Below are 14,767 nucleotides of genomic sequence, written 5' to 3'. Positions count from 1 at the left end.
TTAAATTTTAATGGGGGAGACAAGAAGGACATGGGCATTTACAGAATAAAAATAAAGAGTAAGAATATAAATACAAAGTTGTTATGTGGTCATAGCAGCAACTGAAAAAGATAGCTCTGACGATGAAGAAACCAAATATTACAGTCACAAATTTATAGCCCTTAACAGTAGTAGAACATTAATTGTCAACATGATAATACTAGAAGATTCCAGAATGTATCAAGATAATAACTTTAGAATGTATCAAGATAATAACTTTAAGTAACTTACATTTGTTTGTATCTCTGTGAGTTGCAATACCTTAATTTTATCTTAGGGGCCTTGATACTCAAAGTTACTGATTTGTTCAAATTTAAAATTACAAATGTATCTTGGAATTGTTTTACCTTTCCCTTTGCTAAGTAATTTGTGTGACTTTAATTTAATACGTGGAGTCACACATATAATTGCTTAGAATGCCCTCAGTAGGGCTTCTTGGTTGGACGGGGAGCCCACAGGGGTCAATAATCTTCCTAACAATTTCTTGACAATATTAATAAGTTTGTCTTTAATAAATCAGAATTTTAAAACACAACATGGAGAAACCATGTCTGGTTTTGCTTTGATAACTACAAAGTTCACTAACAAGGAACAATTCTGGCATCCACAATAGCAACAAGAAGGTCCCAAGGATCTACAATTAGACAAAGGATTACCCAAGGTAGAGTAAGAAACAAACATTATACAGGAAACAGCATTGTAAATGATCAATTGTCTAATATCAGATTGGTTTCTCAATTCAATTAAATTCTAACAATTATTAAGCCCCTACTATATACACTGGGCATTGTGCCAGACTAGTGATGTAAAAATTAAATGACGACAACATCTGAACCAAGGAATTAACAGAAGAAGGATAGCATTTGTATAAAAATAATGTTAGGCTATAAGTGTATAGGTAAGATTAAACAGAAAAGAATGACAAACTCAGGGAGGAAGGAACCACTTCTAGATAAGTTCATAGATTTATAACTTTAGAATGGAAGGGCCTTTAGAGGTCATGTACTCCAGGGGTCCTTAATTTGGAGTCCATAGGCACTCCCCCCCCAAACCGCGTCATGCCATGGATAGATTTCAGAGGGTCTGTAAACCTGAATCGGAAAAAAATTCATGTTCATTTTCATTAAACTCTAACTGAAACTACACTTTCCTCAAATATGAATTTTAAAAAATATTATTCTGATAAGGGGTTCAGAAGCTTCACCAGACTCCCAAAGGAGTCCATGACACAAAAAAAGCTAGGAACCTCTGATCTATTTACAGATGAAGAATCTGTGGCCCCAGAGGTTGAGTGATTTGCCTTAGGTAATACCCAAAATAAGTGACAGAGTGAGTTGAAAAGTGGGGATTGAAGTTAGATACTCTAAAACTAAAGTGAGGGTTCCTTCCGTTGCAGCACACTGGGAAAATTTCAGAAAAGTAGCATCAGCTGGACCTTGAAGAAAATGAAGGATTTCAGTTGCTGGCAATATGGAAAGTGTATGATCAGACATTGGGGAGAGCTTCTCCTCTCTTCCTCTATATGCTAATAGTCCCTACATCCCAGTGTTACACTGAGGATCAAATGAGATAAAACTCATAACATACTTTGCAAATCTTAAAAAGTGCATATAAATGCTATCCTTGTGGTGTTGTTGTCATAATTATCATTATTATTAACTTCCCCCCAGACTTGAGTACATTCAAGGAAACTACTTTAGGAATGTTCAGACTTCAAAAAAAGAATTAGATAACCCAGTATTCAATAAACTCAACATGATCAATTTCTTGAAGAACTCCCTATTAGATAATAACTACTGGGAAATCCAAAATGCAATTTGAAAGAAATTAAACTATATATCAAAATAAATTCAAAATGGATATAAGGACAGAAAACAGATTTGTAATTTCATTAGTCTGAGGAACTCTCGGATAAAATAACTCGGTCAATCATTACAGGTGAGTACCTTCTCTGCAATGCATAATCTTAGTACTGAGTGTTTAAGTGACTTGCCCAGAATCACAGCCAGTGTATGTCAGAAACAAGATTTCAACCCAAGTATTCCTAACTCTAGGGTAGCAAGGTAAGTGCCAGGTCTAAAGTCAGGAAAACCTAAGATCAAATCTGGCCTCAGATGCTTACCAGCTGTGTGACCCTAGACAAGTCACTTAACCCTGTTTGCCTCAGTTTCCTCAGCTGTAAAATGAGTCGGAGAAAGAAATGGCAAACCACTCCAATATCTCTATCAAGAAAACCCCAAATGGGAGCCAAGCCCAGGCCCTCACCAGCCCAAGGTTTTAGCCTCAGGGCAGCCTGACCAGCCCACGGCTGGAAGGACTTCAGATCACCAGCAGCTGTGGTGGTTTCCAGAATTATCAACACATAGATGCTAAGGACAAAGTGAGAGGTGAGTGCAGTGTGGACTTTAGGACCTGGGAATTCGGAAGTGCAAAAGACTCAAAAGTCAAGTAATTGAGTGGCAACATGAGCAAACGAAGGAAGCAAAGCAAGGTAAGCAATCCGACTTTACATTCCTCTTTGGGGGACAAAAAGGATCAAAGCATGGAACAAGAGGAAGACAGCAAAGACAGAACTCCTGCACCAAAAGCTTCCAAGAAAAATATGAGCTGGTTACAGGCCATAGAGGAGCTTAAGAAGGATTTTGAAAACCAAATAAGAGAAGTGGAGGAAAAATTGGCAAGAGAAATGAGAATGATGCAAGAAAATTATAAAATGGGAGTCAACAACCTGACTGAAGAAAATAACACCTTAAAAAATAGATTAACTCAAATGGCAAAAGAGGCTCAAAAAGTCAATGAGAAGAATGCCTTAAAAAGCCAAATTTGCCAGAAGAAAAAAGAATCTCAAAAGCTCACCAAAGAGAATCATTCCTTCAGAATTAGATTGGAGCAAATGGAAGCTAATGACTTTATGAGAAATCAAGATACTATTAAACAGATCCAAACAAATGAAAAAATAGAAGGCAATGTGAAATATCTCATTGGAAAAAACACTGTCCTGGAAAATAGATCCAGGAGAGATAATTTAAAAATTATTGGACTACTGGAAAGCCATGATTAAAAAAAAGAACCTAAAAATCATCCTTCAAGAAATTCTCAAGGAAAATTGCCCTGATGTTTTAGAACAAGGGCAAAATAGAGGTTGAAAGAATCCACTGATCACCTCCTGAAAAAGAACCCAAAAAGAAAACTCATAGGAATATTATAGCCAGATTCCGGAGTTCCCAGATCAAGGAGAAAATATTGCAAGCAGTCAGGAAGAAACAATTTCAATATTGTGGAAGCACAATCAGGATAACTCAGGACCTGGGAGTTTCTACACTTAGGGACTGAAGGGCTTGGAATATGATATTCCGGAGGTCAAAGGAGCTGGGACTAAAACCAAGAATCACCTACCCAGCAAAGTTGAGTATCATGTTTCAGGGGAAATGAATGAAATTTCAGGAATGAAAGAATGCTTTCAAGCATTCTTGATGAAAAAAAAAAAACAGAGTTCAATAGAAAATTTGACATTTGGATACAAGAAGCAAGAGAAGAATGAGAAGGTAAACAGGGAAAAGAAATCATAAGGAACTTATCAAAGTTGAACTACTTATATTCCTACATGGAAAAATGATAATTGTAACTTATGAAAGTTTTCTCAGTACGAGAATAATTGAAGGGAATAGAAATGTGTATGTATATATACACATATATATACATACACGCATACATACATATATATGTCTATATAGGAGGGTATATGGGCATATGAATACATATGTGAGTGTGTGTATATATGTCCACAGGTATACATAGACAGAGGGCACAGGACCAATTGAATAGGAAGGGATGATACTTAAAAGGGGAAATTAAGAGGTGAGAGAGGAATATAATGAGAGGAGATGGAGAGGGACAGAATGGGGTAAATTATCTCATATTGAAAAGGCAAGGGAATATTGTTACAATGGAGGGGAAGAACAGGAAGGTAAAAGGGAATGAGTCAACCTTATTCTCATTAAATTTGGCTTAGGGAGGGAATGACATACACACTAAATAGCGTATCTCACCCTACAGGAGAGTAGAGGGGAAGGGGAAGAGAGGGGGGATAATGGAAGGGAGGGCAGGCTGGGGGGAGGGAAGTTGGAAGCACCCACTTTTGAAAAGGGACAGGATCAAAGCAGAGAATAGAACAAGTGGAGGGTGGGATAGGATGGAGGAAAATATAGTCAGTCTTTCACAATATATCCACTATGGAAATATTCAGTGACATCGCTGTTTTGGGGCAGTGGGTAGGGAAAATGGGGAGAAAATTTGTAACTCAAAATATTGTGAAAATGAATGATGTAAACTAAAAAAATTTAAAAAGAGGAAAAATAAAAAAAAAAAAGAAAACCCCAAATGGGTTCACAAAGTCAGAAACGACTGAACAACAATTTCTGACTCTTGAATAATAAACGCCGCAGCATAAAAAAAAAATTAGAAGAAAACTAGATCAGCTATAACTACAGGGGAGAGCTCTTAATCAAAAAAATATATGTTCCTTCCTCTCCTAAAACACTGTCACCACCATCCTGGTGCAGGTTCTCATCACCTCATGCCCAGACTACTGCAATAGCCTGCTGCTGAGTCTGCCTGCCTCAAGTCTCTTCCCCATGACAGTCTACCCTCCATTCAGTTGTCAAATTGATCTCTGTAAACTGCAGGACTGACCATACTACATCCACATTCAATAAACTTCATGGTTCCCTATCACTTCCAGGATCAAATATAAAACCCTGTTTGTCTTTTAAAGACCTTTATAACCTGGCTCCTTCCTACCTTTCCAGTCTTCTGGACCTTACTTCTATCTTACTATACCTTACTACTCTAAGACTCAATGATACTGCCATCCTGCCTGTTTCTTATACAGGACACTCTACTTACAGACCCCAGACATTTTCACTGGCTGTCCCTCATTCCTAGAATGTTCTTCCTCCCATCTCTGCCTACTGGCGTCCCTGGTTTCCCTTGAATCTCTGCTAAACCTCTACTTTTTTTTTCTTTTTGCTTTTTGGAGGGGGGAGGGCAGGGCAATTGGGTTTAAGTGACTTGCCCAACGTCACATGGCTAGTAAGTGTTAAGTGTCTGAGGCTGAATTTGAACTCAGGTCCTCCTGACTCCATGGCCAGTGCTCTACTTACAGCACCACCTAGCCACCCCTAAACTTCCACTTTCTACAGAAAGTCTTTACCAATCCTCCTCCTCCAGCTCCACCCCCAATGCTAGCCTTTCATCTGACGTTACCTCCAGGTTATCTTGTCATATCCTGTTTGTACAGAGTTGTTTGCATGATGTCTCTCACATTAGATTGTGAGCTTTCTGAAAGTAGGAATTGTTTTGACCTCTATTTGTATCCCCAGGATTTAGAGCACTGCCTAGCACATAGTAGGCATTTCATAAATACTTGCTGACTTGACTAGTGATAAAGGTAATCATAAAAAATAAAATATATCATTTTAACTACATGAAACATAAAAACTTTTTTTTTAAGCAATTGGGGTTAAGTAATTTGCTCAAGATTACACGGCCAGTTATTTCTGGGTGTGGTGCTGAGTGTCTGAGCCCAGGATTCGATCTCCAGGTCATCCCAACACTGGATCCCGGTGCTCTTACTCACTGAGCCACCTGGCCGCCCCTAACATAAAAACATTTTGCATGAACAAAATCAATGCACCTAGGACAAGAAGGGAAATTCTAATTTTGGTGGACAGGGGGTAATCCTTTCTCAACAATTATCTCTGAAATATGTTCACTGTCCAAGACATACATACAGGGACTTAAAATACAAACATATGACCAAGAGTTACTCCCAAAGAAAAAATGGTCAGTCAGTCAATCAACAATCATTTATTAAGTGCTTACTCTGTCCTAGGCATAAAGTTCTCCAAAGAACTGCAAACTATGAAAAACATATAAAAGGTAAGGAAACTGAAGCACAGAAAAGTGAAATGAGCTGCTCAATGTCATATCAGATTAGGGTAAAAAATAGAATTTGGGGTTGTGCAATGGAAATGCAAATCAAAGTAACTCTGAGGTTTCACTTCACAACCCGAAAGCTGACAAATATGACAGAAGATGGAAATAGTCAATGTTGGAGGCATTTTGGAAAGACAGGTACACTAATAGACAGTTGGCACAGCAGTGAATTGGTCCAGTCATTGTGGAAAGCAATTTGCAATTAGGCTTTTTAAAGTGACTAAATCTTTTGAGCAAGAGAGCTCACAGCAAGGCAAATTATAACTCAAGAATGTCACTGGCAGAAAGGTCCCAAATACACCAAAATATTCATAGCAGCACTTTTTATTGTAGCAAAAAGCTGGAAACAAACTAGATCCCTCAACTGGAGAAATGTCTACAAAAATTGTGGTCTGACTACTAAAATGTTACTGTGCAGTGAGAAACACTAAATATGAAGAACTCAGGGTAGCATGCAAGAGTAATGCAAATGAACTGCTGCACAGTGAAATAATCAAAACAATATACAACTGAACTCCAACAATGTAAAAGGAAAGAATATAATATATATTTAATAATATTAATGTGATAGAAATGAATAAGTAAATAGGTAAAGGTTATAGAGTGCCCTGGCCCTGAAAAAAAGCTAAAAACATGCACTGCCCTCTCTTCTTCACTAAGACAGGGAACCACTGGCATGGGACATGGAACAAGACTTAGGTATCATATTCTTGCAGAACCTTTTTCCCCCTCTTTCTTATTCTTCATTTTAAGGAAACAAGGAAGGAACATATTTGTAAATAAAAATGACACAAAAAAAATGTCTGGAAAAACTGACATTTCCATAGGAACCTAAGAATACCTCTAGGCCACAGATCATAAAACAGAATCTGAAATCTGGAAGTAACCTTAGAAATCATTCCATTTCAACCCTCTTGTATTAGAAATGAAGACACTGATGCCTAAAAAAGGTAGAGATCTGCCCAAGGGCCCACGCAGCCAGCTCATGGCAGAGATGAGACTAGCCTCTAGGCCTTCCAACTCCCAGTCCAGTGCTCGCTTTATTCCAAAATTGTAGCTTCCTGAGATAAGCACCAATCCTGAAAGGAATGATCATTAGGACCTAGATTGTACTTTCTGATTAATAAAGTATTTTCCTCACAATAACTCTGTGACATAAATTAGTGTAAGTACTTTTATCCAAATACTATGCACTTGAAAATTGAGGCTCGGAGAAATGAAGTGATTTGCACGGTCAGAATATACAACTAATAAATATCAGCATCTGGACTCAAGTCCAGGTCTCCTGATTCCAATTCCATAAGGCATTCTTCTTCTAAGTCACTATGACTATATCCCATATCTAGCACCAAAATACCTGAGAACACAATGCAAAATTTTACATAGAAACTTTTTTTACTCAGAAATTTTACTGAGAACACAATGCAAAATTTTACTGAGAAAATCCAGAATTTCCTGCATCTTCCTGGCTATTTTATTACTCTAAGTATATTTAATGTAAGGTAAATTAACAAGTCAGTGCTTTACAGAGATTAAGGCTTCATAATGTTTTTTCTTCTGCACATCCAATGCTATATTACATTAAAACAGTAATAGGAAACCTGTAATTTGGGAGCCATTAACCTGGGATCTGCAACATTTTTTTAGTATCTTGAAAACTATTTCATTATAATTTCATTCCTTTGTAATCTCACATATTTTATTTTAAGCATTTAAAAACTTTATTCTGCGGAGTCCATAAGCATCACAAGACTACCAAAGGGCCTCAGGACACACAAAAAGTTAAGAACCCCTGATGTAATTATGAAGAAATTAAGCCTTTGGCTTAATTTTAACTTTATCAGACTACTGCCAAATATAAACTACTGAGATGCAGTGAAGAGAGAAGAGTATCCCCTGGTGGATTCAGCAACTGTTCTATTAAAAGTAGGGTCCCTGCATATTTGATAAGGCAACTAAATCACCCGGAACAGTGGGTTAACTCATTCTTTTTTCCCAAAGAGTGTTTTTAAATTGCAACTTTGGCTTTCTCCCCACTAACACCCAACAAGGGTCAAGTTTACACAAAGTAAAAAGTCCCAGAATTATTAAATAAAGGCTAATTTTAATGTAATTTTTCAAGCATTACTGAGAGGCAATTCAACTCTCAATAAGGATGTTAAGAACAATAGCTGTGATCAGAAAACCTGTGTTTGGGTCCCACTGAATTACTTATGAGGAAGTCAAACACAATCTCTCTCAGACTTATTTTCCTCATCTATAAAATGAGAAGGATATAATTAGATAATTAGTCACTTTCAGCTTTTACTTTCTGTGATTTTATGAATATAAAAAGGGAGCAACATTCCCTAAAGTTCTTTAGTAAATGTCTAAATCCTAAATTGTTTCTTCAAACAGTACAAATGGTTGTGACAAGGATCTCCAATTTGCACACTCACTTCAGATTATACCGAGCTTCTCAATTCTCTGATTTTCTCCTCACCTTCTTTGTTTTCATTCTCAGTGTTCTCCTTCTCCCTTCCACCCCTTTAAGTGATAAAGTACATTTATTACTATTTGTTAAATAGAGTTCACCTTTCCATTTAAAAAGGCATTGAAGGTAACATATTCATTTCTCTATATCAATTCTTAAAAAAATTAATTCACTTAAATTATGAAGTCTTCCATTTATATTTTTTTCCCTTGTGGGTCAAGGGCTCTCAAAAGAAAAATGGTGCCTCCTAGCCCTGATTTAATAATATAGCAGTTATTTTAAAGTGGCAACCTAGGAAGATATTTTGAGGATTTTTAATTACACAGAGAGAGAAACTGCAGCTTCCTAAGAAAACTATCATTTAAGACCATTAATGCATTATAAGTAGACAGTTTTTTATTTCATGGGATTTATGTGTGGAAAATCAGTATAGCATAAATACTAATTGCATGAGTCTGAGTCAATTTATCTACACTTTGCAAATGTTTGACAATCATAAATGGATTGTAAGTGCAATACTTGCTACTCATATCCAAAGCAAATAAACTGGAGCAAAAAAAGAAAATCGAAAAGTGAAACATTCCAAAAAAGTTCTGAGAGTGTTAATACATGGATAGGCCCTCAGGTCACTGATTTCAGTTCATCCAGGGCAATGATAGCTGAATACCCAACGACCGCTGTGTGAAACAACTAAACCAACTGAACCCAAGTCACTGAAGGCATTTTACGTCATTATAACACTAAAGACCAAAGCTATTTTGAGATTTGAGGGAAACTGTGATAAATAGTGTTTTATTCTCTTATCATTAAAAAAATGATCGACTGAAGGTTCAGAATTTCATAGAGTAGAAACAAAAGGTTCATAAAATAAACTATTACTTTTGGACATCTGAACAATTATGGAAGTTAAAGGCCCCTCCATTATCCCTCTTGGATTAAAAATTAAGATAATATGGGTTGACTAGCAGGGAGGAAGGGGATGACAAAAAAAGAAATGAACAAGGTTATCTTCTCTACTGGTGAAAGATATAGAGACAGAGATATAGTCAACTCTTAATTATCTGTAATTGAAGGAAAAATGATATGGTAAATGAAATCCACAGACAATTCCCAAATCTCATAATAGTCATTGATTCAAACACTATCTCTCATCAAGCATTTCATCAAAGCTGTACTTAGTCGCAATACAAATTCTGGTATAAATTTTCCATATTCCCCAACTAACACAAGAAGAAGATGAAAAAGACTAGGTCTAGATGATAAAAAACTGAATAATTAGCACCTGAAAATTAGGACAATGACTAGCATCTTCATTCTCAATACTTTAAGCTATTATATAAAGAATTTTTTAGCACTTGGCATTTCTCAAATTTTATTAATCTGGGAGAATGACCAAAAGGATAAATACATTACAACACATGACTCCTTCCAGAATCAGCTATCAAATGAAGCGCAGAAGAAATTTAAATTGTTATTTGATGTCTGGAATGCTCTCACTGAAAAAAAAAATTTATGCAAATTTGTCTTAATTTTATAAAGATTTTCAAGCCCTGTAATTCTAACAAAGAATTCATTAAATCGGCTGGTCAATTTTTTCTTCTAATTTTATATACCATTTTTTTTAAGTTGGGCTTAATGTTAGCCCTGTTCTATGAGTGTTTGACAACAAATTTCCTTGTGGTATGACCAAAATCTTTATTATCTCCAATGCTATAAAAGTAATAAAAACATCAAGAAATGATGAAGGAGCAGAAAGACAAAACAGGAACATTATAAAATCTATTTAATAGAAGCCAGATACCAGAAATGTGCATTTCACCGCAATATCCCAAGCTGTCAGTGCTTAATGCCATTTGATGTTGGGAAGAGTACACCTCATACACACTCATAAGAAAACATTCCCATACTTACAGTTATGTGAACACTGAGGAATGATCATTGCAATGTTGAAATAATCAAAGCAAATCCCACATCTCAGCAAATCATCTACTGTCTGAAATATAAAAATACATCAAAAATATTTCAAAGTTTCAAAATTAGTTAGGAAACAAACATGATAATTAGTATTAACCAACAGATCTTCATAAAATAAACCTTTCCACCATATACTAAACATTCCTTCTTGATCCCCCAGGAAAGACTATCACAATCCTTTTTGTCTTCTCATCTTTTCAGTGTTCCACCCTACTGCTTGTGGCATCCAGCTCATCAGCACGAGCATGGCTCTTCTGCTCCTCTGCTCTAACAACGCAGACAGAACTGTAATAACCATCAAAGAAGCTCATCATAAAAATAATACACCACAAGAGATCATCTAGTTCAAGAACCTCATTTCATGATTGAGAATATGAAGGTCATAGAGAGTTGAAGAGTATAGCAGAAAGAACAAGGAGCTTTGGGAATCAGAGATCTGAGTGTGAATTCCACTTCTGATATTTATTAACCACATGGGCAAGTCAATGAACCTACCTAAGCCTCAATTTCCTCATTAAAAAATGGAGACAAAAACCAACCATAGGACCTACTTCACAGGCCTGTTATAAGAATCAAATATGACCATGGATGTGAAACACTTTACAAACCCTAATAAACTATATAAAGTCCCTTATTTTTTATTGTGATTTGCCTCATATGCTAATGCTTGTTATAGCAATGGGACAAGAGCTCAGGCCTGTTGACTAGAAACCCAGTACTATTTCTACTGCACAACACTAAAAAACAGGGCTAACAGACTGTAATGGGAATGCAAATTTGCAAGATCTTCCCTGCCCCTAGGCTAAAGTGCACCTGAAGCCTGGGGTGGGAGGCTTGTGTTTCAGTAGATACTTTTTGATTGGCCAGTGGGTCAATAAGGTTGTTACATTCTCTGAGCCAGGAGAAGGCTATATAAGCCCTGATGTGAGGCTTTGTTTTGGGGGCTCACTTTGAGAAGTGTTCTGTGATTTTATCTGGATTCTGGGAAGCATTGTCCTGAGCCCCCCGGCTTTGAAAAACCCAGATGTTGAAACCCAGATGTTGATTGGGTATGGATGTAATGGCTGGACAGTTTGGAAAGCTGTCTACTTGATCTGTTTCTGTCTTGATAATTCTGCCTGTATACTTTGAACTTCAGGGTGCTGACCTTTTTCCCCTGAACAAGGTAAATGATATATGGTCTGACTGATTAAAGTAAGCTTGTTAACCCATTTTGAGTTGCTTTCCTTTATTAAAGCAGATCCAAGAACCTGTATTGGCAGCAAACCCTGAGGACGCTTGGGGTGCGTGCTGCTACACAGACAGACCTAGGAAAGACTGGGGCCAGTGAGAGCCAAAGGGAGGGCTGTCAGACAGACTGGCCAGAGTACCAACCAGGCAAGGAAGGGTTGTCCAGGAAACATAATTCTTGCTAAATTCAAGGAATCCAAAAAGGCAAGGTTCTACTATAGGTTTCAAAATCTAATTATAAGAGAAAAGAGAAGGGAAGGGAATGAGTATTTCCATCGCACCCACTCTGTGCCAGGAACTGGGCTAAGCACTTTTGCAAATATTATCTCATTTGATCCTCATAATAACCCTGTAAAGTAGATGTTATTATCCTCATTTTGCAATTGAGGAAACTGAGGCATACAAAGTTGACTTACCTAGAATACTACCATGTTATGTTAAAATCAGTAGAAACAAAAACTAAAATCCAAGTTGCTAATGTTTTATCTGTGAAAAATAACATTCCTTTTATGTAATATTCCTTTTATATAACATTCCATTTATAAATATATATAAATGTATTTATATATAATCTTGTATGTATTTATTTACATGCTGCTTCCTCAACTGAATTGTAACCTTTTAAGACAGTTTGTTTTTGCCTTTCTTTGTAATCCTCAGACCTCAGCAATACCTTGTTGATGTGATTATTAAATGCTTATTGATTAACTAACTGAATATTATTTTGAAATGTGATTTCATACTTCCAAAATTTATATAATTTATATAGCACGTTATACATTCCTAAGTACTTTTACATATATCATCTCAAATTCTCACTACAATCTATAAAGAAACTAACATAGGACATAGGTATTATTTTCCTTTTACAAATAAGGAAATTGGGACATTTACTTTTTGGGCCCCACTCTTGATTCTCTGGATTTTTTCGATATCAAGTCATAGCACTCTCCTCATCCTGCAAATTCCATCCATTCGTGGTCTTCTTACTCTGTAGATTTCATCAGCTCCCCAACAGCACTTACTTACACACACACACACACACACACACACACACACACACACACACACACACACTTTTTTAGCTTCCTTCTAGATACTGCTTCCAGCTAGGTGGCACAGTGAATAAAGAGTAAATACACATTGGCCCTGGAGTCAGAAGAATCTGACTTCAAATCAGGCCTCAGACACTGGACACACTTACTAGCCCTTGACCTTGGGGAAGTCACTTAATCCCAACTGCCCTGCCTTCTCCCCTCCAAAAAGGAAAATAAAAATAATAATTGATATGTGTTAATTACTTAATAATAGTCTGGATGTCACTATCATATTCAATAAACTCTTATGGCTCTCCATTAATAATAGTAACTAGTATTTACAGAGCACTTTAAACTGCGCAAAAGCACTTTATAATTATTTTATTTTCTCCACACAACCACATATAGTGTATTTAAACTGTGCATGCACATATACACATAGACATAAATATATTATACTAATACAATACATATAAATTCTAGATATGTGTTTATGTGCGTGCTTATGATTTAAATGGGATCAAAGGAACAAGAATGTATGAAACAGCTCCCAAGGTAGTTAGAGCCACACACACCCCACACCTCAGAGGCACTGCCACGTCCAAGTCTGCAGCCCTGGGCCCCCAGTGCCAGCCCTCCCCTTGCCCCCCCCCACGCGCCTCCCCAACCCCAGCCTCTCCAGCACCTAGGACAGGGCCACGCACACAGCAGACTGCTCAGAGCTCGCAGGGCAAAGCGCTTCACAAACAGGACCTCACTCCGTCCTCACCACAACCCCAGGAGGTCGGTGCTACCATTATCCCCGTTTCACAGACGGTGACACTAAGGCAGACAGAGGATAATCGGGTAGGCCAAGCTGCTCCCCCTGCTAGGAAGTGTCAGCAGCGGAATTTGAATCCAGGTCTTCCCTACAGGCTCAGCCCTCAGCACACAGGGGGCCCTACCCCTATAAAATACATGGAGAGGGTGGAGCCTTGGGCTGGGCAGGGGGGAAGGGGGAGGTCAAGGCCGAGCCCGGCGCTCGCCCCGCCCCACCCCTGCCCTCCCGCTCCCAGAAGAGGCTGCGGCCTGGCCTGGGGCTCCTCAGAAACCGCCCCCTCGAGACCCCCGGTGCCTCCGCCTCCCCTCGCGGGCGAGATCAGGCCGCACTCACTTTCATCTCGACCAAACGTGAAGGCCACCGGTCCTCGTCTGGCTGCGCCATCGTGGTCCCGGGGGCTTCAGACCCGGGGCAGTCACAGACAACCGCAACCGCTATTCTCCCGCCAGTCGAAATTACCCGCCCTCGCGTTACGTCACTACCGCCGCGGCCTCGTCATTCATCCGGGCCCTGCCTGGCGCAAGGGTTGCTGGGAGCTGTAGTCCTCAGCGAGTGCAGCCTAAATCGTGGCCAATTCCCTTCTCAGAATCAGAGATTTCCTAGGGAAAAGGGATAGAGAGAGGGACAAAGTGTGTTGGGTACCTTCTCGCTTGTGGCCGAAAGGTGGAGGACTAATAGGATCCTAAGATCATCGAGGTAAAACTGGAAGGGATTTCCTTTAATAATCTTTAATAATTGATGGTATGATAATTCCTTAATGGTAATCTGCATGTCACTATCATATTCAATGAACGCCATTAATAATAGTAATCGCTAGCAGTTATATAGCGCTTTAAGGTATGCAAAGCTCTTTACAATTATGATTTCGTTGTATCCCCACAACAACCCTCGGAGGTAGATGCTATAATTATCCCATTTTATAGATAAGGGAACTGAGGCAAACAGATTGTGACTTGCCTAACTTCACACTAATAAGTGTCTGAGACAGATTTGAATTCCAGTCTTCTTGATTCCAAGTCCAGAGCTCTGTTACCTCCGTAATCCAATAAAAGCCCTTCACAACCTGGCTCTTAGCTGTATTTTCAGACTCATTATGCATTAGTCCCCTGGATAATGCAGTGAAACTCTCCTTCTCTCTGCTCCCCACTCTAGGCACTCCATATGGCATCATGCAGGAGTCATCCCCCCTACATAGAA

The 14,767-nt window shown here is 38.3% G+C and overlaps 1 protein-coding gene and 1 long non-coding RNA gene across 5 annotated transcripts in view; one reads left to right on the top strand and one right to left on the bottom strand.

Moving 5' to 3' along the window:
• The window catches only part of RAD18 (RAD18 E3 ubiquitin protein ligase), a 110,507-nt gene extending 96,457 nt beyond the window's left edge, over positions 1-14,050 (bottom strand). For all 4 annotated transcript variants that reach the window (XM_069084040.1, XM_069084037.1, XM_069084039.1 and 1 more), the window contains exons 1-2: positions 13,904-14,050; positions 10,421-10,502 (exon numbers count right to left, since the gene is read on the bottom strand). In XM_069084040.1, coding sequence (XP_068940141.1) covers positions 10,421-10,502; positions 13,904-13,954 — 133 coding nt within the window. In that variant the 5' untranslated portion in view covers positions 13,955-14,050. The remainder of the gene's footprint in view (positions 1-10,420; positions 10,503-13,903) is intronic.
• A 64-nt stretch (positions 14,051-14,114) lies between these two features.
• LOC138158404 (uncharacterized) overlaps positions 14,115-14,767 on the top strand; it is a 6,249-nt gene continuing 5,596 nt past the window's right edge. The window contains exon 1 of the long non-coding RNA XR_011167634.1: positions 14,115-14,266. This is a non-coding gene — a long non-coding RNA (uncharacterized lncRNA). The remainder of the gene's footprint in view (positions 14,267-14,767) is intronic.

The sequence above is a fragment of the Petaurus breviceps genome, unplaced genomic scaffold, assembly GCF_028583685.1.
Source record: "Petaurus breviceps papuanus isolate PSGF00001 unplaced genomic scaffold, PetGlider_PUasm1.0 174, whole genome shotgun sequence".
Lineage (NCBI taxonomy): Eukaryota > Metazoa > Chordata > Mammalia > Diprotodontia > Petauridae > Petaurus > Petaurus breviceps.
The sequence above is the reverse complement of the archived record's forward strand: the minus strand, read 5'-3'. Positions and strand labels throughout refer to the sequence as shown.